A 24,324-nucleotide genomic window follows, 5' to 3' on the forward strand; every position below is an offset into this window, starting at 1 on the left:
ACTTTATTATGTCATAGAATAAAATTCTATACAAAAAAAAAAAAAAAAAAAAACCAAAACATTGAACTATATAATAAAATAAGAAGTCAGCAAAACATCCTAAAAAAGAATCACCAACCTGAGCTGTTCCATCTTCTCCAGTGTTATAGGTCCTTTTCCAAGGACCTGGGTCATCTCCTTGTACAATTTCTCTTGAGCACCCTCTGCGGTCGTCAAGAAATATATGGCCCATGTGCACACTAAAATAGAACAAAAATGTAAATTTTTTTTATATACATATATATATATATATATATATATATATATATATATATATATATATATATATATATATATATATATATATATATATATATATATATATATATATATATAGGCTGTGGAGACACAATCACGTGTTTCTCAACGCAAGCAATGAATAGCCAGGTCTTTCACCGGGAAGGAACAACCACGGGAAGGGCAGCCTCCAATAAAGGAAAACCACCTATGCCAAAACATGGTATCCATCCACAGATGTTGGATGTTTTGATCTCCCCGAGGTCATTCATCCTTATGTTTATATATAAAATATATATACACACACACACACACACACACACACACACACACATACACATACACATACACATACACACACATACAGTTGTGGCCAAAAGTATTGACACCCTTGCAATTCTGTCAGATAATACTCAGTTTCTTCCTGAAAATGATTGCAAACACAAATTCTTTGGTATTATTATCTTCATTTAATTTGTCTTAAATGAAAAAACACAAAAAGAATTGTCCTAAAGCCAAATTGGATATAATTCCACACCAAACATAAAAAAGGGGGTGGACAAAAGTATTGGCACTGTTCAAAAAATCATGTGATGCTTCTCTAATTTGTGTAATTAACAGCACCTGTAACTTACCTGTGGCACCTAACAGGTATTGGCAATAACTAAATCACACTTGCAGCCAGTTGACATGGATTAAAGTTGACTCAACCTCTGTCCTGTGTCCTTGTGTGTACCACATTGAGCATGGAGAAAAGAAAGAAGACCAAAGAACTGTCTGAGGACTTGAGAAACCAAATTGTGAGGAAGCATGAGCAATCTAAAGGCTACAAGTCCATCTCGAAAGACCTGAATGTGTCTACCGTGCGCAGTGTCTTCAAGTAGTTTAAAGCCCATGGCACTGTGGCTAACCTCCCTAGATGTGGACGGAAGAGAAAAATTGACAAGAGATTTCAACGCAAGATTGTGCGGATGTTTGATAAAGAACCTCAACTAACATCCAAACAAGTTCAAGCTGCCCTGCAGTCCGAGGGTACAACAGTGTCAACCCGTACTATCCGTCGGCGTCTGAATGAAAAGGGACTGTATGGTAGGAGACCCAGGAAGACCCACTTCTTACCCCGAGACATAAAAAAGCCAGGCTGGAGTTTGCCAAAACTTACCTGAAAAAGCCTAAAACGTTTTGGAAGAATGTTCTCTGGTCAGATGAGACAAAAGTAGAGCTTTTTGGGCAAAGGCATCAACATAGAGTTTACAGGAGAAAAAAAAGAGGCATTCAAAGAAAAGAACACGGTCCCTACAGTCAAACATGGCGGAGGTTCCCTGATGTTTTGGGGTTGCTTTGCTGCCTCTGGCACTGGACTGCTTGACAGTGTGCATGGCATTATGAAGTCTGAAGACTACCAACAAATTTTGCAGCATAATGTAGGGCCCAGTGTGAGAAAGCTGGGTCTCCCTCAGAGGTCATGGGTCTTCCAGCAGGACAATGACCCAAAACACACTTCAAAAAGCACTAGAAAATGGTTTGAGAGAAAGCACTGGAGACTTCTAAGGTGGCCAGCAATGAGTCCAGACCTGAATCCCATAGAACACCTGTGGAGAGGTCTAAAAATGGCAGTTTGGAGAAGGCACCCTTCAAATATCAGGGACCTGGAGCAGTTTGCCAAAAAAGAATGGTCTAAAATTCCAGTAGAGCATTGTAAGAAACTCATTGATGGTTACCGGAAGTGGTTGGTCGGTTACTTTGGCTAAAGGTTGTGCAACCAAGTATTAGGCTGAGGGTGCCAATACTTTTGTCTGGCCCATTTTTGGAGTTTTGTGTGAAATGATCAATGTTTTGCTTTTTGCTTCATTCTCTTTTGTGTTTTTTTATTTAAGACAAATTAGATAAAGATAATAATACCAAATAATTTGTGATTGTAATCATTTTCAGGAAGAAACTGAGTATTATCTGACAGAATTGCAGGGGTGTCAATACTTTTGGCCACAACTGTATATATAATCCAATCCACCAATCCTGCGAACTGGGACTCTGAATAGCCTCATGAATGGATCAGAGGTCATTCATTGATGGTTTGACTAATCTTTGGCACTCCAATAAGAATGAATTGAGCAGCAATGCACATTATCAACCACTACTCCATACACATGGGGCTCTGGATCGGTGGGGGTCCCAGCTCTCAGACCCCAGCAATCAGGAAGTTAGCCCCTATTACACAGATAGAGGATAAACCTCCAAACTTGATAATAACCCTATAAAGAGTAGCACTCCAAGGCCAGGGCTACACATGTTTTTGTAGCTCTACTGTTCAGTTTTTAAAGGGTTCCCATCATTTCATCAGATTATTAAGAGAAAAAAAATAAAAATGCATAACCGCTGGTGCGCCTTTGACATGTTGACTGGTTTTGGAGCACATCACTGTTACTTTCATACAGAGCATCCCTCCCTAAATTTCCGTACAGCTACAAATCCTGCAGTCACTTTCAGTGGGAGGATAGATAGTATGAGCAATCTGCCAGAACTATACATGCCGACACTTCCGCTCATACTGCAATGACCAACAAAATCCAAGGCCTAAACAGAGATCTCTCTTCTCTGTATTCTTGAATGAGCGGCATCACAGAAGGGATAGATAAGGATGCCAAACCAGAGGATAGTGAGAGGAAGAGGAGGAGTGTTCAAGCGGAGAGAGGAAGGAGAAAGAAGAGATCAAGCTGACAGCATATTGAGAGGGAGACAGCAGCACATATACAAACACAAAACAGTACTAACACGAAACACTAAAAGAAATCGAGAACAAAAAATGCGGTAGTCAGTAATGGTTAGTTTTTTAACCAAGCATAGGGGAACTTTTGTTTGGTGCCATTCCAATGAGATTTATAAAGATGATTGCCTGAGGAGAACATGCAAATTTCCACAGTCATTGATGATATGGGGCTGCATGTCAGGTAAAGGCACTGCGGAGATGGCTGTCATTGCATCTACTATATAATTGTCTAAGGGTCACTTCCGTCTGTCCTTCTGTCTGTAACGGTTATTCGTTCGCTGATTGGTCTCACCAGCTGCCTGTCATGGCTGCCGCGAGCAATCAGCGACGCGCACAGTCCGGAAGAAAATGGCCACTCCTTAATCCCCGCACTCACTGCCCGGCGCCCGCATACTCCCCTCCGCTCACACAGGGTTAATGCCGGCGGTAACGGACCGCGTTATGCCGCGGGTAACGCACTCAGTTACCGCTGCTATTAACCCTGTGTGACCAAGTTTTTTACTATTGACGCAGCCTATGCAGCGCCAATAGTAAAAGCATCTAATGTTAAAAATAATTCAAAAAATAAAAAAATATTATATACTCACCTACGCCGCCTTTCCCGCTCCTCGTGATGCAACTGGCACGTTCCGGTGGCACAGATGCTCTGGCAGAAGGACCTGCCATGACGTCATGGTCATGTGACCGTGATGTCATCACAAGTCCTGCGCGGAAAGGACCTGCCGTGACGTCACGGTCATGTGACCGCTACACGGTCATGTGACCGCGACGTCATGACAGGTCCTGCATGACAAGGACCTGCCGTGACGTCATCACACCCTGGGACTGGAAGATACCGCCTGCACCCCACACAGGCGACAGAGCTACAACGCGCCTGCGGAAGGTGAGTATATGTTTATCTTTTATTTTTTTAACCTGTGTCATACGTGGGTGGGCAATATACTACATAGCTGGGCAATATACTACGTGGCTCTGTGCTGTATACTACGTCACTGGGCAATATACTATGTGGCTCTGCTGTATACTACGTCACTGGGCAATATACAATGTAACTAGGCAATATACTACGTGGCTGGGCAATATACTACGTGGCTGGGCAATATACTACGTCGCTGGGCAATATACTACGTGGCTGGGCAATATACTATGTGAACATACATATTCTAGAATACCCGATGCGTTAGAATCGGGCAACCATCTAGTCTTCTATAAATGCACAAGTTTATGTTGATAGTTTGGACACTTTTCTTATCCCATCAATTGAAAGGATGTTTGGGGATGATGAAATCATTTTTCAAGATGATAATGCATCCTGCCATAGAGCAAAAACTGAAAATATTCCTTGAAAAAAAAAAAAAAAAAAAAAGACACGAGGCCTCTTTCACTTACGTTTTTTAGAATCAGTCACAATCCGTCAAAGTGTGGAAAAGATGGATCCTGTGCCGATTGTAAAAAACTGATGCACTGGATCCGTTTTTTTGATGGATCCGTTGGAGTAGGAGAGAGAGAGAGAGAGAGAGAGAGAGAGAGAAAAAGAGAGAGAGGGAGAGAGATTCTCCCTAAATGGAAAAAGGGGTAAAATTAAAGGAATAGAAATTCTTCTGGGCATGCTCTGTTTCAAAAAACGGAATCCGTCACTGGATTCCGTCTTCTAATGGACAGCGGCGGATCCTGCGCCCATAGGCTTGCATTATAGCTAACGACGGACAGCGCAGGATTCGTCGCTGTCCGACTTTTTACACAAAAAACGTTCCTAGGTCCGTTGTCTCCTGCCGACGGAGGACTTTACGACGGATCCGTCAAACGACGGATGAAACGGAAGGCCATCCGTCACAATCCGTTGCTAATACAAGTCTATGGGAAAAAGACGGATCCAGCAGCAACATTTGCTGGATCCGTTTTTTTCTAAAAACGATGGATTGTGACTGATTCTAAAAAACGGATGTGTGAAAGAGACCTAAGGTCAATGTCATGGCCTGCAAATAGTCCAGATCTCAAACCAATTGAAAATCTTTGGTGGAAGTTGAAGAAAATGATCCATGACAAGGCTCCAACCTGCAAAGCTGATCTGGCAACAGCAATCAGAGAAATTTGGAGCCAGATTGATGAAGAGTACTGTTTGACACTCATTACGTCCATGCCTCAGAGACTGCAAGCTGGTATAAAAGCCAGAGGTGGTGCAACAAAATACTAGCAATGTTTTGGAGTGTTTTTTTGTTTGTTTTTCATGATTCTATAATTTTTTTCCTCAGAGTTGAGTGATTCCATAATTGTTCCCCTATGCTTGGTTAAAAAAAGTAACAAATTACTTACTACTACATTTTTTGTTCTTGATTTCTTTCAGTATTTCTTAAAGCCAGAAAGTTGCCATTTGAAATGACTTTAGTTTTATGCCTTGTCTGTGATCTGCTTTTTTTCTACAAAATTAAACAACTGAAAGAACATCTGCCTTTCTCAGTTTTGCGCTACATCATGCCACTGTGGAGATATTCAATTTAGTTGTTTTTTGGAGAGTAGTATGTGAAATCTCTTCTAGCAGACAACTGGGAGTTATTTCAGTCTTCTCTGGGGGCGTACGTTTTCACTGCTCCCAGATGTGGTCAATCACAGCTGCTGCCAATATGAGATTGACATAGTCTAAGGGGCAAACGTGCAGGCCCCCCAGGGAAAACTGAAGAAATATTCAGTTGCACTGCAAGCTAAGATTTCACATACTGTACTTCAAAAGCAACAAATGTGTAAATCTCTGCAATGCAGCGTCACAGCATAAAGCAGAAGAGCAGTAGAATCAGGGGAGCTCATGGATTTAATTTTTAAATTAAGTGATTTAACAATTGTTTTGGAGCAAGCAACAGGTCTTCATCAAAACGGAGTCAGCATATTGTACAAAAGGTTGTCTAGTTCATCAGCTTTATAAAAAAGCTACACATTTATAGTATACTTTGTGCAAAATGAATGGAAACAATTTTATTTACATCCAGAACCCAAATACCTGTCCTCATCATGTCTAAGTGTTTTAGAATTCTCTCTCTGAAATAAGTGGGAGTGGATTACAAATGCTCACTTTAGAGAAATGACTTTACTTTCTAAGCACCACCCTGATGACTGGAACTTAGTAGCTGCAGGGAAAATGTAACCTTGTTTTCTCTCTGCAACTACACATCAGATTATACTGCCACATATCTTTGAAATGGCATATACCTGCAGATTAAATACTGTGAACACTATGCAGGTAAATACAGGATTTTTTTCCACTTAAAGGTACCGTCACACTCAGCGACGCTGCGGCGATATAGACAACGAGCCGACCTAAACTAGATCGCTGGAGCGTCGCTGTTTAGGTCGCTGTAGAGACGTCAAACATAGCAACTCCAGAATGATGCAGGAGCGATCCAGTGACGTAACGGCGACTCACTTCTCGTTCTCGCTGGTTGTTAGCTCCATTACATCCATTGTTAGCGTCGTTGCTTTTGATGTCAAACATGACGATACACGCCGACCTGGCGACGAAATAAAGTTCTGGACTTCTAGCTCCGACCAGCGATGGCACAGCAGGATCCAGATCGCTGCTGCGTGTCAAACACAACGAGATCGCTATCCAGGACGCTGCAGCGTCACGGATTGTTGCCGTTCTCTTTGCAAAGTTGCTGAGTGTGACGGTACCATAAGGCAGGTTCCCTTTAACTTATTGTCCTAGTCAGTTTTATAAACAAAGCCCACAATTCTTGTTTGTGCCAGGAAAAAATAAATACATTTTTTTTTAGAAGAAGTATAGCTTTCAACAGCATATGCACTTTTTGTGTCCCCTTACCAGGCTTGTATGTGCATGTCAAACACATAGTTAATATATTATAAAACAAAAAGTTTAAACACACAACAGCAATGATTAATTTAATAAAATAATTTGGTAAAAAAATAAAAGCATATGCACAAATCAAAATATCAGTAAGCAAGGGCTTGTCCAGGAGCAAATATGAAAAAAAGCTGTATTCTGACACGAGGAGTTAAATTAACCCCACCAGATGTTTTTAACTGACCAACAGTTGTGTGGAGCCTTCAGTCCAGTTCACACCATTTCCTGCACTGCGTTCAGGGGTTCTGCCTAAATCTTCCTAAAAATGAGATTCAGATGGACCCTCGATGGGGCCATGTGTCCATGATACAAACAGAGTTCAATAATGGAAAGTATCTGTCTGCTCAGACAAGCATGGAAACAAAAACTGAGCTGGACAATGAGCTAAAATACGTGCAAGAGCGAGTTCACACGAGTCATCAGAAGTGATTGACTCAAACCTGGACAACCCCTTTGAATGAACGGTCTCATGTCTCCATGCTGTGCAGGTGCTAGCTTCAGAGGCTGAAGTATCATGCATCATACTTTTATAAAATCAAATAAATATTACCTGCATCTACTATGGAGTTACTACACAGCATCCCAGACGCAGAATAAAAACAAATACTATATTAACTTATACTGGAAAATATAAAAGACATTGCCAACAAAGACCTAAGACTACCGTAAATGATATGCAATTACATAGCTTTGCAAAGGGAAATTAATATTTAGAACATTTTGTATTTTTGGCTCTTTCCTAATCAATAGTAGTATGGGCTTATTGTGAAAAAAAAATCATTCAGCTCACCTGTTTAGTGAACTGTTAAAAAAAATAAAAAAAATCATCAAGGCCGAATTAGTCCAAAAAGAGACCAGCACCCACTTAATCCATAAAAGCGGGTTTTATTTCAAAGATAAAATCCATTAAATTCACACAGCAGTACTAAGCAAGGCATAGAACACAATCACAAAAAGGGCCGAGACTAAGGACCGCACAGGTCAGAAGCAAGAAGCATGGTGCCGGAAAGAGTTTTTGTGGTTGCCTTCACTGCCTTGCTTTGTACCACTGTGTGAATTTCATTGATTTTACCATGAATTGAAATAAAGCCCCTTTTCTTTTGTGGCTGAAGCGAGTGCTGGTCTCTTGTTGGACCATTATATGCTTACTGTTTGCATTGATGATACAAACATAGCAATAATACACTTCAGTTGGATGCAATAATAAAAAAGGTCTGTCCGTGACAGTTACTTTAGATTACCTCTGTTATGATTAGAACTTACAGTTTGCGGTGATCACACATCCTGCCAGGGAGAAGATCATACAGTCTTCCAGGACCTAGAGAAAACAGTCTTTAGATTCTACAATTCTGACAAACAAGATGCAGTAAAGAGCAAATGCAATCTAATTTAAAAAGAAACACATTCCAGGTATTAGCGAGGGTGCGGGGAGTGGAGGAGGACGACGGCCGTTTCGTGCAACCAGCACTTCTACGGGTCCATGTGAGGTTAAAATGATGTCATTTCCTCTTATAAAGGCTACATGAACATCATGACAAAACAAGTTACTGACATTAGTATTGCATTTTAAAATAAATTGCCTTTTACCATTAATATCAGTATTATACACATATGCTTACTGAACATAGACCGAATTTATAGGAGTAATTTTTATAAAAATACCGCCATATCTAACTTGTCATTCAGACCGAGCGGTCCTTGGGCATTAGTCTTTATAATCCATTTCCCTTCTTCCCTCAAAAGGAGCCTATTATGATTACCCCCCTGAGGCGGATATTTAACTATATCAAGCCCTGCAAAAAACAACAGTTCAGAATTGCCATTATGTTTTTCCTGCATGTGCTTTATAAGCCGCATGCACCCCTTACCTGATACTATAGAATTGTAGTGCTCTCGAAACCTTGTTACCAAAGGGCGTATGGTTTTTCCAATATAGAAATAATTACAAGGGCAAAAAAATCGCATAAACCACAAACCTACTCTTACATGATCTAAAATCACGAACTTTGTGAGTTATACCTCCAATTTTTAAAGGATTGTCTAATTTATGCAAGTGGCAAAATCTGCAGTTTTTACATTTAAAATTCCCTTTAGGTAAATCAACCAGTTATTTTGTGCAGGCAATAACCTATTGTGCACTAATAAATCTCCCAAATTTTTAGTACGTTTATGTGCGAATTGTGGATCTAACGTATTTATTTTTTCTAGTTCCCTATCACTATGTAGCATATGCCAATTTTTTCTTATCGCCGCATATACTACTTTGTCAATTGGACTCTGAGTGAAAGTGAAGGTACATTTTCTAGTGTTTTTATCTCCAAGAGGGGGTTCTTTTATTTTTCGTTTTCTAAGTTACTGAGATTGAGTCAGCTTCTCTGCCCGAATTTCTGCTTGATTCAATACTTCTAAGGGGTACCCTCTATTTATAAATCGCATTTCAGCGAGGAATCATATTACACCCGAATCATAAAAAAAATAAAAGTCTAAGGAGAGCATAGGAGGAAGGAACAAAAAATAAAGCCTTTAGTGCACAGGTAAAAACGGCTAAAAATGCAGGATACCAGTCAAGTATTGGTCAGAAATAGTCTTATTACTCATGTACATACACAACAGCTTATAGGACGGGGTTATCTTGGACTATTAGGCTTTTTCCCTATTGGGTCAACACCTTACCAGAAGATAATGGCCAATGACCTGTCAGTTCTACCCTTAGATAGTCTCCCGATTCAGGAGATGATTCTTCCTTTGACTTTGTGTCAATAGAGCAGCTCTTCCTTTTCCGCTGTTGACAGGGCATCTCTGCCAGTGTCATGCTGATTGACACCAGACTCCTCACAGTTAGGCAATCAGCATGACACTGGCAGTGACACCCCATAGAACAGATTGGAAGAGGAGAAGCTGCTGTAATCACCAGAAACAGGAGAATCGCTGGCAAAAGAGGCCTGCGACTAGTCTCAGCTGGGAGAATGTTTGCAGGCAGAACAAGCAGGTAGTTGGCACCTAGCTGCTAGTAAGTTCTTAGCCCAAAAAACCCTGAAAAATCCAGGAAACTCCTATAATACAGCAGGTGCTGAATCCACACTGAAAAGTAAGCCATGCACTCAGGTTACATTCCCAAGAGGAGTATTTGATGTTGCACATCCTCTGCACCTATTAGCTAAATCAGGTTACTCGCGCTTGAGTACTTTTTAGCTCTTTTTGGCAAGTCGTTTTAAATAAAAAATGAAAAAAAAAAAACGTGGAATCTTCCTGTTACTTGATACTAGCTTTCATAAGAACTATTTATAAGTACAGATTACATGTATTTTAGTGCTTTTAAGCTGCAGAAATGCAATAAAAATGCACATGCATTTTTTTTTCTAATCAGTGGACTTTCCTTATTTCATTCAAACCTATGAACAGAAAATACACAAATAAACCGAATAATCTACCTCAAGAGAAATTGAGATGATGTAGATTTCAAAAATACACTGCAGGTCAGTTTACACTGCTTCAAACCCCCCCACCCAACATTTCTATACATCTCATACACTTTCCTGGACCTGTAAGTTGACGTTATTTGTCTGCAAACAGTCACCTCTTCATCATTAGAGGCCTTTGGGGAATAAATATGGAGCTTATTCTGTGGGATTTTTAGGTTGATGTTGGGTGCTACTGTTGACAAGTCATTCATTCTAAAGTAACAAAAATATGTGAAGCGCTGTAATCGCTGTAAGCAGCTCTCCTGTCACTGTTGTCTTCACTTCCTAGGATTGTAGTCTGCATTCACACGCTGCGCAACTGCAATATTACCGCAAACTGAGTCATCATCTGGTCATGATTGTTGCCTGCAAAAGGCAACCACACTGTGGGGTCTAAGCCTAAGGGCTCATACTCATCTGCGTTTAACCCCAATTGGTTGTTTTATTTATTTATTTATTTTTACTATGTTCACCAAATGCTAAAACTTACCTGCCCTTATGATTCTTCAGGTCATTATGAGTTCATAGACAACATGTATAGGTTCTTTTTTATTTAAGAGGTGAAAAAAAATCCAAACTTTGGTTAAAAAAAAAAAAAAAAAAAAGCGCCATTTTCTGAGACGTGTAGCATCTATATTTTTTGTGATTTAGGGCTGGGTGAAGGCTTATTCATTGTGCGCTAAGCTGACGTTTTTATTGATACCATTTTGGTGTAGATATGATCTTTTGATCGCCCGTTATTGCATTTCATTGCAAAGTAGCGGAAACCAAAAAAAGTAATTCTGGGGTTTTTACTTTTTTTCCTCGTTACGCAGTTTAGTGATCAGGTTAATTCTTTTTTTATAATAGATCGGGCGATTCTGAACTTGGCAATACCGAATATGTGTAGGTTTGATTTTTTTTATTTTTATTTGTTTTATTTTGAATGGGGTGAAAGGGGGATGATTTGATCTTATATATTTTCGTATTTAATATTTAAAAAAACAAACAAACAACAACTTATTTTGCATGCTTCAATAGTCTCTATGGGAGAGTAGAAGCTGCAGTTGTCCAATTGGCTCTGCTACACAGGTGATGATCAGATGCCAACCCATCGACGACCCACGATCACGTGACAGGATCACCAATAGAGGAAATTTCCTTCGCGCTTGCCGGAAGCGCGAGTTAAATGTCGCTGTCAGAGATTGACAGCAGCATTTAACTAGTTAACAGACGCGGGTGGATCGCAATTCCACCTGCGGCTATTAGAGGCACATGTCAACTGACATGTGCCAGGAAAGATGTGGGCTCAGCACCGGAACCCACATCAAAGGAAAGGAGTCCGACGTGGGCATATACTTACGCCCAACGTCAGAAAAGGGTTAAATGGACAAGTGCAATCCGATATAAAAAAAAATTGATTGGATTGCACTCTGACTAAGGTTATTGAATGATTGGGTTCATCTGAGATTTTTCCTCTCAGTTCTAGCACGAAAGCCTTGTGCATTGCCATCTGTACGATGGGCACGGCCAGCTTCTTATACTACACCTTGGGACTGTACGGCTGGTGGACTTGATCAGAGAAACCAACCCCACCACCCCTATGTTCTTGTTGTACCCAGTATACAGTGTGGTTTGCAGTCCTGTGTAGGAGGTGCCTCGTATAGTGCCGGGGGTGCTGCCTTCACCATGTATGGTGGGTCAAGAAAACATCCCTCTGGTCCTTGACCACCAGCATGCTGTCGCTACATTGGGCTCTTCTCACCCTTTCTGAGCAGCTGCTTAATTAGCGTCCTAGGGAGGTCTCAGATTTTTGCAGAAAGAACCCCAGGATGCAGTACTTTGCGCAGAGTGGAATGCTGGAATAAAAGTTATCTACATAGACGTGATCACTTTGATCCAGCAGTGGGAGCACCAACTCCCACTCCCTCCCAAAATAGGGGGGTATTCAGGGGGGTTAATATGGGTGTCCTTCCCTTCATAAACTCTAAACTTGTGGGTGTACTAAGGTACTCTCCCAGTTTGTACAGCTTAATTCTGTACGCAACCCTCTTAGGCTACCTTCACACTAGCGTCGGTACGGGGCCGTCGCGATGCGTCGGCCCGACGTACCGACGCACGTTGTGAAATAAATGCACAACGGGGGCAGCGGATGCAGTTTTTCAACGCATCCGCTGCCCCATTGTAATGTCCGGGGAGGAGGGGGCGGAGTCTCACCCGCGCATGCGTGGTAGGAAATGGCGGACGTGACGCACAAAAAAAGTTACATGGAACGTTTTTTTGTGCCGATGATCCGCCAAAACACGATGCATCCGTCGCACGACGGATGCGACGTGTGGCCATAAGTCGTAATGTGTCGCTAATGTAAGTCTATGGAGAAAAAACGCATCCTGCGGGCAACTTTGCAGGATGCGTTTTTTCTCCAAAACGACGCATTGTGACGGCGCTAGTGTGAATGTAGCCTTACTGGTCTGGTATTGCCAGAATTTGAGCCTCCCCTTAAAATGGATTAGGGACTCATTCACGCAGATGTCCCTTTGATTAATCACTTCAGAAACAAGTGAACAATGACTGGCCGAACTTTGAAAAGATGGTCAAATTTGGTGGAGGTCACTTCTGGGAGGACACTGCATTATCGTTGTAATGCAAATATTTTTTGGATGGCCTCAAAAGATTTCCGGGTCATAGCCATGCGGAACACTGGAGTGTTATGTAAAAGCACCAACACTCCAGTATTCACTATCCCCATGTGAAGGACCAGGCCCCAAAAGTCTTAATTTCTACTGCGTCTACGGGAGTCCAGTTAGAAAATGATGAAGGGTGGTTTTGTGGCAAAAGTTGCTGGGCGAACAAATTTGTTTGGGCCACCATGAAGTTTACAAAATTCCTCAGAAAAGAGGACTTTGAAAAAGTCAATTTCTGCAAGTTCGGAAGTGTCAAATTTTATACCTGATTGTGCTGTGTGTGTGTTGGTGGGGGTGGATAAGGTCCATACGGGGCCAGTAATAGTGGGCGCTGGGCCAGTTTCTGTCCTAGCATATCTGCATGGCAATTCAGCATCACGAAGAGGAGGAGGAGGAGAAGGGGAAAAAAAAATAGCAAGGCGGGGCTAGGGGTGGAACTGATACTTGCAGGAAAAAAAAACAAAAAACACACACACCACAACAACCGAAGGCCGGTCAGTGATGTTAGTCACTGACTAACTATCAATATATGTAGTACGCATGCACGGATGTGGTGCAAAAAAAAACCTCCTTGCCAAAAGCGAGTGCGGGTGCTAATTGGTGATGTGAGTGATCAGTGGCTCAGTGTGGTAGGATGCACACACACGAAGTTGTGGAAAACAGCGAGCACGAGTGAGGATCAGAGATCAACGCTTTACAGCTGCAAGAAGAATGAACCTGAAAAAAACCCCAAAAAACAAATTAGAGCGCTCAAGTACTGATCAACGCTCGGTGACAGAAGTGGGGGAGATTAGGAAAGATCAGGCAAGTATCAGGAACTCTTTCTTCAGCCGCAGCACAAGCAAACACCAGCAGTGATGCACAAAAAGTCTGACACCACAAGGCCCAGCACAGCTCACAGAAGGACAACTTGAATGAGGAAGTACATGGCTGTCACTGCGAGGTCAGAAGTGGTCTGTGCGCTCTGATTAGCCCTGGTGACTGGCATAGCACAGATCGCAGGTTGGACATCAGTGTTTCAGGCAATCCGATTTCCTGAAACACGGTGATTGATTGGCTGTTGAATTCTGAACAGCCAATCACAGTGATTATAGTTGCAAGGGGGGGGGGGGCGCATCACTACCTCCTGGAATGACGACACCGTGTGCCCTGCTTCAAGATGGAGCCAACACTTTAATACGATCGCAGTGACTGCAGTTGCAGTAGAGATGTGTCGAAAGTCGTAAAGGGGTTAACTTGCACCTGGCAAAAGCAAATGACAAGACACGCCCATCGGCACCCCTGACACATGATCACAGGGCACAAAAAAAATTTCTGTGTTTTGAAATTGCCAAAAAGTACAATTTCACATTTTTTTTCCTTTACCTTGTTCCCTAAATCCTAAAATTAACCTGCCATTCTGATTCTCCAGGTCATTATACATCTGTGGATAGCAAACATATAATTATAATTTTTATTTATTTGTGCGCGCCGACCTGATGTTTTTGATACCGTTTTGATCACCTTTATTGCAATATTGCAACTGCCAATAAAAAATCGTAATTCTGGCGGTTTGATGTGTGGTGTTTTTTTTTTTTTCCTCCCCATTACGCCATTTACCAATTAGATTAATTTGCTTCATGTTTTGATTGGGCATTTCTCAACACAGCAATACCAAATGGTAATTGTAAAAAAAAAAAAATACATTTTTACCATTATCCAGTACATTATATGGTAAGATTAATTAAGTCGTTCAAAAGTAGAACTCATCCGGCAAAAAACAAAACAAAAACCCTCATGGCCATATTGACAGGAAAAAAATAATAATGTTTTCTCATTTCCTGCTGTCTAAACCTGGGATGCGAAGGAGGGACAGTGTGCTGGTTTGTCTGGCAGGGACGCGGCATCCACTGCTAGTCAGCGGTGGATGCCGCGACCCTGCCAGACACACCGGCACGCTGCCCCTCCTCGGCCTCCATTAATCAACCAGTTACAGCAGTTTGGACATTACTCCTTTGTACAGATATTACTGCTTCAGTGCTGATGAGATAACTTCGTTCACCTACGCTTTCATCTTCCTCTGATAGCAATTGTTACTGAAGAAGGCCATTCACTCTGGCCGAAACGTTTATTTGATGACTACATTAAATCACAAAAAACTCCATATAAGTTGAGTGCCTAAGTTTCCACGTCTAGTAGTGCATACGGTGTCTCTCTAAACCTGGGACGCGTCTTATAGACCGAAAAATACGGTAATTAAACATTCCCTGTAATGGAGCACTGCTGTCATTTTCTTTACATTTCCCCATATATATATTAGTAAATAGTATTGTGTATGCTGACCATAATAGGGACCGGTCAGGGTCTGCAGTGTTCAGCGGCGCTCTGGTCCGCATTAGTAACCTGCTGGGTCTTCTGTGCGAAGAGGAGGTTACTTTCTCAATGAAAGTCTATCCGACTCAGAAAGGAGCTCAGACTTACATTCATAAAATTCCAAAAAGTGACCTAAAAACGCACTGTGCAATTTAGGAGGCCACAATTGAAGTCACATGACTGAAAAACTGAGTATTGCAATAAACCCTCGGCACACACTTTACCAAGTGCTCCTTTACAATTTTTAGGAGCGTTTGTACTCTACGATGCAGACTCACCTGCTTGTCATTGAGGTTTCCTTGCAGTAATGAGTCCATGAACACATGTCGGCCGGGGTTCTTCCCTCTGCGCTCTTTGATGGCTTTTTTCAGCACAGTTTCCATTTCCATCAGAGCTTGAAACACAAGAGGAACAACTTATGTATACTCAACTATACTGGAATTTAGGCAACATCATGCTCTGGTTTGCTTTGTTTTCTTTAAACTACAAACTGTCCGTATTGTCATTATAAAAGAAATAAAATAAAAAAAAAGTGATTGTCAGCCAACTAATGATGCCATCTTTGGAAACCAGATGCAATACATACAGGCATGCTACCTTGAACATTGTTATGAAAATAGAATATAAAATACTACATGAAGTGACACTGCTAAAGTTTTTTTTGATTTTTTTATTTTAATTGGCCTGGTCAGAGACTAGAAGGCTGCTAGTAAAGTATGGCCTTGAAGTTATAATATATATACACACACACACACTTTGTTAGTGGTAAATTTAGGTTGATTCGTTTTGTGTTAATATTGGAATTTTGCCATATTGAAAAATTTCACAATTTGCAAACTTTCAATTTTTATATCCTTGTTAGGCTGGTTTCACACTAGCGTATGGGAGGGCTGCAGATGGCAGCGTACTTCCTCCATGAAACTCTGCCTACTACTCCTTGCGTGCTGCGTGGCCCTGCGTACCTATCTTTAACACTGGGTACGCAGGCCATGCGAATGTATGCGGATGCCTCTGCATGCACCGTTTTGACGCTGCGCCGAATGCAACATGTTGCATTTTGTTGCAGTCGACACAGCTCAAAGTAGCGACCATCTGCTGGTGGTCAAGTACAAGAGTGAGGTCTTTCTTGACCACCATACATGATGATGGCAGCACCCTCGGCACTGTACGAGGTACCTCTGCACAGGTCTGCTAACCAGACTGTGTACTGGTGTACAACAAAAACATGGGGGGGGGGGGGCATTGATCTCTCTGATCAACTCCTCCAACCGTACAGTGGTTTGAGAAAGGCCAAGGTGTTGTACAAGAAGCTGGCCGTGCACATCGTACAGATGGCAATGCTTAACGCTTTCCTGCTATCATGATGTGCAGGCCAGACCGATACGTCATGCCTTCAGTACCACGAGGTAGTGATCAAGGCCTTAATCTTTGGAGATCAGGAAGGAGAGGGCCCCAGTACTTCCATCGTACCAGGTCAACATTTCCTGGGGGAGGTCCCTCAAAGTGGAAAAAGAGGTGCCGAGTGGGTTACAAAAGAGGAATATGCAAGGAAACCATTTATCAATGTGACAACTGCCCCAATAAACCTGGCCTGTGTATGAAAGGATGCTTCAGACTGTACCACACCTCCTTGCATTACAAAATTCATTTCTGACTTGCATAACTGCCATTTACATTATAAAATTCATATACCAGGAAACACTGGAATAGTTCCAAATAGGGGGCACCTGTTGGGCATTGCTACTGTTTAGGTACATCTAAACAAGTTTCTTGGAGGGTCTAGTTTCCAAAATGGTGTCACTTGTGTAGGGTTTCCACTGTTTAGGCACATAAGGGGCTCTCCAAACGCAACATGGCAATTCCAGCCAATTTTGGTATGAAAAAGTCAAATGGTGCTCCTTCCCTTCCGAGCTCTGCCATGAGCCCAAACAGTGGTTCCCACATATGGGGTATCAGCATACTCAGGACAAATTGCACAACAACTTTTGGGGTCCAATTTCTCCTGTTACCCTTGGGAAAATAAAAAAAAGTAGTCTAAATTTTAATTTTAGTGAAAAAAAAGTTAAATGTTCATTTCTTCCCCTTTCACATTCCATTAATTCTTGTGAAACACCTGAAGGGTTAATCAACTTCTTGAATATGGTTTTGGTTAGCTTGAGGGATGAAGTTTTTAGTATGGAGTCACTTTTGGGTATTTTCTGCCACATAGACCCCTCAAAGTGACTTCAAATGTGAGGTGGTCCCTAAAAAAAAAAAAAAAAAAAAAAAAATTGTAAAAATTCGAAAATCGCTGGTCAACTTTTAAACTTCCTAACGAAAACAAATTTTGTTTCCAAAATTGTGCTGATGTAAAGTAGATATGTGGGAAATGTTACTTAGGAACTATTTTGTGTGACATATTTCTCTGATTTAAGGGCATAAAAATTCAAACTTGAATTGCAAAATTTTTATTTTTTTTTTTTACACAAAAATGCAAGTTATATCAAAGAAATTTTACCACTATCATGAAGTACAATATGTCACGAAAAAACAAATCTCAGAATCGCCAAGCTTTCCAGAGCTATAACCTCATGAAAGGGACAGTGGTCAGAATTGTAAAAATTGGCCTGGTCATTAATGTGCAAACGACCCTCGGGGGTAAAGGGGTTAAAAATGCGCCGCATTTCCAAAGGGAAAATAGTATGGACAGAGCCTCACTGAAGAAATAGTAACCCTAGAACTGAAAGATGAAATAGGTTTGCTAGATTTTCTTTATATTCCTGAACTGCAGAGAAAAAATAAATAAATCATGCGGAGGCAGCAAGGGTTAATTTCCTGACGATGTTTGCAATTTCTATCTCATAAGTGAGAGCTGGATGGCTTAAAGGGGGATGTCCATTACTTTAACCCCCAGAGCATTTTTCAGTTTTGCGTTTTCGTTTTTCGATCCCCTTCTTCCCAGAGCCATAACTTTTTTATTTTTCCATCAATATGGCCGTGTGAGGGCTTGTTTTTTTGCGGGAAGAGTTGTACTTCTGAACTGTATCATTGGTTTTACCATGACGTGTACTAGAAAATGGGGAAAAAAATTCCAAGTGTGGTGAAATTGCAAAAATAGGGATTTTTGTGTACTCACCGTAAAATCCTTTTCTCCGAGCCAATCATTGGGGGACACAGGACCATGGGTGTTATGCTGCTGCCACTAGGAGGACACCCAGTTAACACATAAAGAATAACTCCTCCCTTGCAGTAAACACCCTCCTGCTGCCTCTAAGTGAACCAGTTTGGTAACAAAGCAGTAGGACTTCAACATTTAACAAGAATGAACTATGTCAAAACCAAGTCAACACAGAAAAAAAACTAAAGCCAATAGGCTAACAGGATGGGTACTGTGTCCCCCAATGATTGGCTCTGAGAAAAGGATTTTACGGTGAGTACACAAAAATCCCTATTTATCCTATGCCTCATTGGGGGACACAGGACGATGGGACGTCCTAAAGCAGTCCCTGGGTGGGAAACAATCCACTGCAATTGCTCCGTGTACCCACAAGTTACAGATGTGGCACTGCCACCTGCAAAATTCGTCTGCCGACGGATGCATCTGCCGAGGCCTGAGAATGGACATGGCAATGCTTCGTAAACGTATGCAGGCTGGACCAATTCACAGCTCTGCAGACTTGTGCTGCCGACGCCTGGTGCCGGATGGCCCAAGACGCACCCACTGACCGAGTAGAATGAGCCTTAATCCCTGCTGGGACGGAGTGACATCTAACTCGGTACGACTCCTGGATAGCTGAACGAATCCGCTTGGCTATCGTAGCTTTGGACGCGGCTAGACCTTTCCTTGGCCCTTCCAGGAGCACAAACAGGGCATCTGACATGCGGAAAGACGCCGTTCTCGAGACGTATCTCATAAGAGCTCTCACCAAGTCCAGTGTGTGAAGAGCCTTCTCGGTGCGATGTACTGGTGCCGAGCAAAGCGAAGGCAAGACAATTTCCTCACTGAGGTGGAAAGATGAGACCACTTTCGGTAGAAAAGACGGGGATGTTCTCAAACCACCTTATCCTGATGAAAAATGAGGAAAGGAACTTGACAAGACAAAGCCGCCAGTTCTGAGACTCGTTGGATGGACGTGAACGCAACCAGGAAGGCAACTTTCTATGACAGAAAAGACAGGGGAACGTCCTGCAGAGGTTCAAAAGGGGCCTCCTGCAAGACTCCGAGGACCAAATTAAGGTCCCATGGTTCTAACAGCATCTTATAGGGCGGCACCACATGGGAGACTCCCTGAATGAACGTCTTCACCTGTAATCTGTTGGCAATTCTACGTTGGAACAGGACTGACAAGGCTGAAATCTGCCCTTTGAGTGAACTAAGGGCGAGACCTAAGTCCAAACCCGACTGAAGGATTTTGAGGACGGAAGGAATGGAAAATTCAAGAGGAGAGCGTCCTCGGTCCTTGCACCATGAGAATGTCTTCCAAATGCGATGATATATACGCATAGACGTAGGCTTTCTGGCACTGATCATGGTAGAAAAGACTTTCTGACAGAAGCCTGCCTGTGTTAGCACCCAGGACTCAACGGCCATGCTGTCAAACACAGGGCCTTGGAGTTCTGGTGGTAAATGGGCCCCTGGGATAACAGGTCTGCGCGATTCGGTAATCGCCAGGGGACATTGACGACTAGTTGAACTAGTTTGGTGTACCAGGCCCTGCGCGGCCAATCTGGCTCAATCAGGATTACTGGTATCCCCTCCGCTCTGATCTTCTTGATGACTCTCGGCAGTAAAGGAAGCGGGGAAATATGTACGGAAGCTGGAACTGATGCCACGAGTGAACGAGTGCATCTGCCCCGATGGCCACCGGATCGTGTGACCGAGCTATGAAGTTGGGAACATTGGAATTTAGCCGTGAGGCCATCAGATCCACGTCCAGGGTTCCCCAACAACAGCAGATCTGGTGGAAGATCTCCAGATGGAGAGACCACTCTCCGGAGTCGAGACCTTGACGGCTGAGGAAGTCTGCCTCCCAATTTTCCACTCCTGGAATGTGAACCGCTGAGATCATTGAGCTGTTTTCCTCGGCCCAAAGGAGAATGTGGGCTACCTCGGTCATGGCTGCCTTGCTGCGTGTTCCCCCGACGGTTGACGTATGCCACAGCCGTGGCATTGTCGGACTGAATCCTGATGGGACGACCCGCCAGGAAGGGATGGAAATGGAGAAGAGCCAACCTGACTGCCCGTATTTCCAGGATGTTGATGGGCAGGCGTGCTTCCTGAAGAGACAAGCGACCCTGAGCAGCGTGATTGTGGAACACTGCTCCCCAGCCCAGAAGACTGGCATCTGTTGTCACAACTAGCCAATGTACTGGGAGAAAAGACTTCCCTTGATTCAGGGAGGACTTCAAAGTCCACCACCTGAGAGATTGTCTGACTGGGCGGAGGTGTAGTTGAGCGAATGGGACCGCCTCCATAGCTGCTAAAATCCTGCCGAGGACTCTCATACTGAAACGTAGAGAGTGAGTATGAGGTTGGGAGAGCTTCTGAGTTTCCCGCTGTAAGACAGATCTTTTCCGGGGGAATTAGTACCAACCCCTGGGATGAGTCCAGTATCATTCCTAGAAAGGAAATTCGCTGAACTGGTAATGGGGAAGATTTTTGGAAGTTTATCTTCCAACTCAGCGAGAAAGAGTATCTATTGTGATGGTCACGGCCTCCTTGCAGGTGCGGAAAGAGGGGCCTTTAATGAGGATATCGTCTAGATACGGTAACACCACCACACCTCGGGTATGAAGGATGGCCACGGCGGTCGCCATGACCTTAGTGAATACCCTGGGAGCGGTGGCAAGGCCGAAGGGCAGAGCAGCAAACTGAAAGTGATCTTCCTGAACTGCGAAGCGAAGAAACCTTTGGTGAGAAGGTAATATAGGAATGTGGCGGTACGCGTCCTGGATGTCTATGGACGCCAGGAACTCGCCTTTCTCCATAAAGGCGATGACAGAACGAAGCAATTCCATCCGGAACCCTGACGAACTTGTTCAGCAGTTTTAGGTCCAGTATGGGCCGTACTGTACCATCCTTCTTTGGAACAATGAACAGGTTTGAATAAAAACCTTGAAACCTTTCGCTTTGAGGAACCGGGATAATAACCCCGTCTTCTTTTAGAGAGCTTATGGCCTGGAAGAACTCTGATGCCCTTGCCCTGGGAGGAGAAGACAGGAAAAAGCGATTTGGTGGAAGAGTGGAAAATTCTATCTTGTATCCGGAGTTCACTAGGTCGCGGACCCATTCGTCGTGAACGACCGAGAGCCACGCGTTGCTGAAGGAAAGCAGGCGGCCGCCTACTTTGAGGGTGTCCTCCGGATCCCCTGGACCCTGACTGCCTCTCCAAGAAGGGGAAGGTTTGTAAGAGGTCTGAGGACCTCTATCCCTACGTTGTACCCGGCCAGGTCCGAAAGATGTGGAAGTAGAGGACCAATTTGAGTTGAAACGAAAAAAATCGGGACCTAGCCTGCTGCTGCTGGTTCCGAAAGGGTCTCTGTTGTGGAAGAAATTTACTTTTCCCTCCAGTGGCGTTGGAAATTAATTGGTTGAGATTTTCGCCAAAAAGGCGACCGCTCTGATGTGGAAGAGAAGTCAATGACTTTTTGGAAGCCGAATCCGCACGCCAGTCCCTGAGCCATAAGGACTTACAGATGGTCAAGACGTTTGCTGCTGCTTGCGAAGCACAGTTAGCAGCGTCCAGGGACGCGGTAACTACAAAATCTCCAGCTTTTTCTATTCGAGTAGCGAGGTCTGCTATCTCGGGGTATCCAGCACCGCTGAAGACAAGACCTTAGCCCAGTGGGTCATAGCCTTAGCCACCCACGTAGCGGCAAAAGATGGGAAGAGCGCGGCTGCTGAGGCTTCAAAGGCTGAACACGCCATATTGTCGATCTGATGATCGGTTGGGTTTATAATAGAGGCGCCCTCCGAAGAGGATAAAATAGATTTAGTAGCCAGGAGTGATACCGGAGGATCTACCGGGGGAGATTGAGACCAATCATTTCTTAGATCCTGTGCAAAGGGATATTTTGATTCCATAGGCTTCTGCCCTGTGAATCGTTTATCGGGACGGATCCTGTGAGATTCAACGATTTCCTTAAATTCGGGATGAGTGGCAAACACTCTGTGAGCTCACTTGGTCCTCTTAAAGGACACGGCATGATCCGTTTTAGATAAAGGTTCCTCCTCAAGTTTCAAAGCCTTATTCATTGACTCAATGAGAGAGTCAAGAGTCTCCTGATTGTGATGAAATTCCTGATCTAGGGACGTGTCAGAACCGTCCTCTGAAACAGGTTCTCTACTAGCCCCAATGGAAGGGGAGCGAGAAATGGAGCTCTCAGAGCCCGAAACCCGGTGATGGTCTGGGGATATGGCATGTGTCCTTTTCCTGGAAAAGCGAGAGCTCCTTGGCAATGTACGACCCCTAGAGTACGAGGGGTTTTGAGGATCGGAAGCGTCATCCGTAAGAGTGCCCTGGTTAGAGGAGGGGTCTCGGAATGATTCTAACGCTTTTGCCAGGGATGCCATAGACCGGGTAAGGGAGGTAGCCCACTCAGGGGGACCAGGCTCACTAGGTTCGGTATCAGTAACAGGTGGTTCCTGGACAGTCACCGGTTCACAAGCTGTGCACAATACAGTATTGTGACCCCGGGGTAATGAGACCTTACAAGAGGTACATGCAGCGAAGAATAGTGTGGGTTTTCCCAGACTTTTTGTGCGGCCTTGATTGAGACATAGTAGCCTTGAGGAAAGCGCTTACTAGCAGAGGAAGGGTTAAGCTATGTATCTGCAGCTTACCCAGGTCCTGTGTCTTGAGTCCCCAGGGGAGGTCCGCAATGTATGGTCCTGAAGGCTGTGATTAGGAGGGCTGGAGCAGTGCTGCAGGATCAGCGCTGTGGGTGTCCCAAGATGGCCGCCGAGATCTGTGAGAGCGCTTCTCAGGGAACGAGAAGTGCTAGAAAAGATGGGCAGCAGTAATTGCTGGTGGGCGTGGCCAAGAACTCCGGCCTGCATGAAGGGGAAAAGCCGGGGACTAAATTTGAAAAACTACAATACAATACATAATATGTCCGGCTATGCACCTGGCTCCAGGAGAGGTAGATGGAGGGCTACTCCATGTGGTCGCCTTCTATGGAGGGGGGAGATCGGAACGGGAAGGAACCGTCGCCCGTAAGGTGAGCTCAGGGCTGGCATCCAACGTTGCAGGAAAGGATACGGGAGGAACGCTCCACGTACTTGCCTGTTGATGATTCGGGGGAGATCGGAACCTAGAAAGGATCCGTCGCCCCCATTCGCTCCATTAAGGGAAAAAATAGAACAAAAATAAAAATGAAAATAAAAACGGTGGGGTCTGAAAGCAGACCCAAGTGCCTCCTACAGACACTAAGCAAGAATTGGTTCACTTTGAGCCAGCAGGAGGGTGTGTACTGCAGGTGAGGAGTTATTCTTTATGCGTTAACTTAGTGTCCTCCTAGTGGCAGCAGCATAACACACATGGTCCTGTGTCCCCCAGTGAGGCGTAGGAGAAAGTGCAATCACACACTTGTTTTTTGTTTGGCTTTTTTACTACGTTCAATAAATGCTAAAACTGACCTGCCATTATGATTCTCCACATCATTACGAGTTCATAGACACCAAAACATATCTTGTTTTTTTGTTATCCAAGTGGATAAAAAAAATTCCAAGCTTTGTTAAAAAAAAAAAAAAAAAAAAAAAAAAATAATATATATATATATATATATATATATATATATATATATATATATATATATATATATATATATATATATATATATATATATATATATATATATATATATATTTGCGCCATTTTCCGATACCCGTAGCAACTCCATATTTTGTGATCTCAGGTTGGGCCAGGGCTTATTTTTTGCGCGCCGAGTTGACGTTTTTAATGATACCATGTT

General features: G+C 43.3%; 1 protein-coding gene across 2 annotated transcripts in view; it reads right to left on the reverse strand.

Moving 5' to 3' along the window:
• Window positions 1-24,324, reverse strand: part of CYP20A1 (cytochrome P450 family 20 subfamily A member 1) — a 72,581-nt gene that overhangs the window by 12,408 nt on the left and 35,849 nt on the right. For both annotated transcript variants that reach the window (XM_077272006.1, XM_077272007.1), the window contains 3 exons: window positions 15,651-15,766; window positions 8,160-8,214; window positions 119-239 (listed from right to left, as the gene is read on the reverse strand). In XM_077272006.1, the coding sequence (XP_077128121.1) occupies window positions 119-239; window positions 8,160-8,214; window positions 15,651-15,766 (292 nt within the window). The remainder of the gene's footprint in view (window positions 1-118; window positions 240-8,159; window positions 8,215-15,650; window positions 15,767-24,324) is intronic.

The sequence above is a fragment of the Ranitomeya variabilis genome, chromosome 7 (assembly GCF_051348905.1).
Source record: "Ranitomeya variabilis isolate aRanVar5 chromosome 7, aRanVar5.hap1, whole genome shotgun sequence".
NCBI lineage: Eukaryota > Metazoa > Chordata > Amphibia > Anura > Dendrobatidae > Ranitomeya > Ranitomeya variabilis.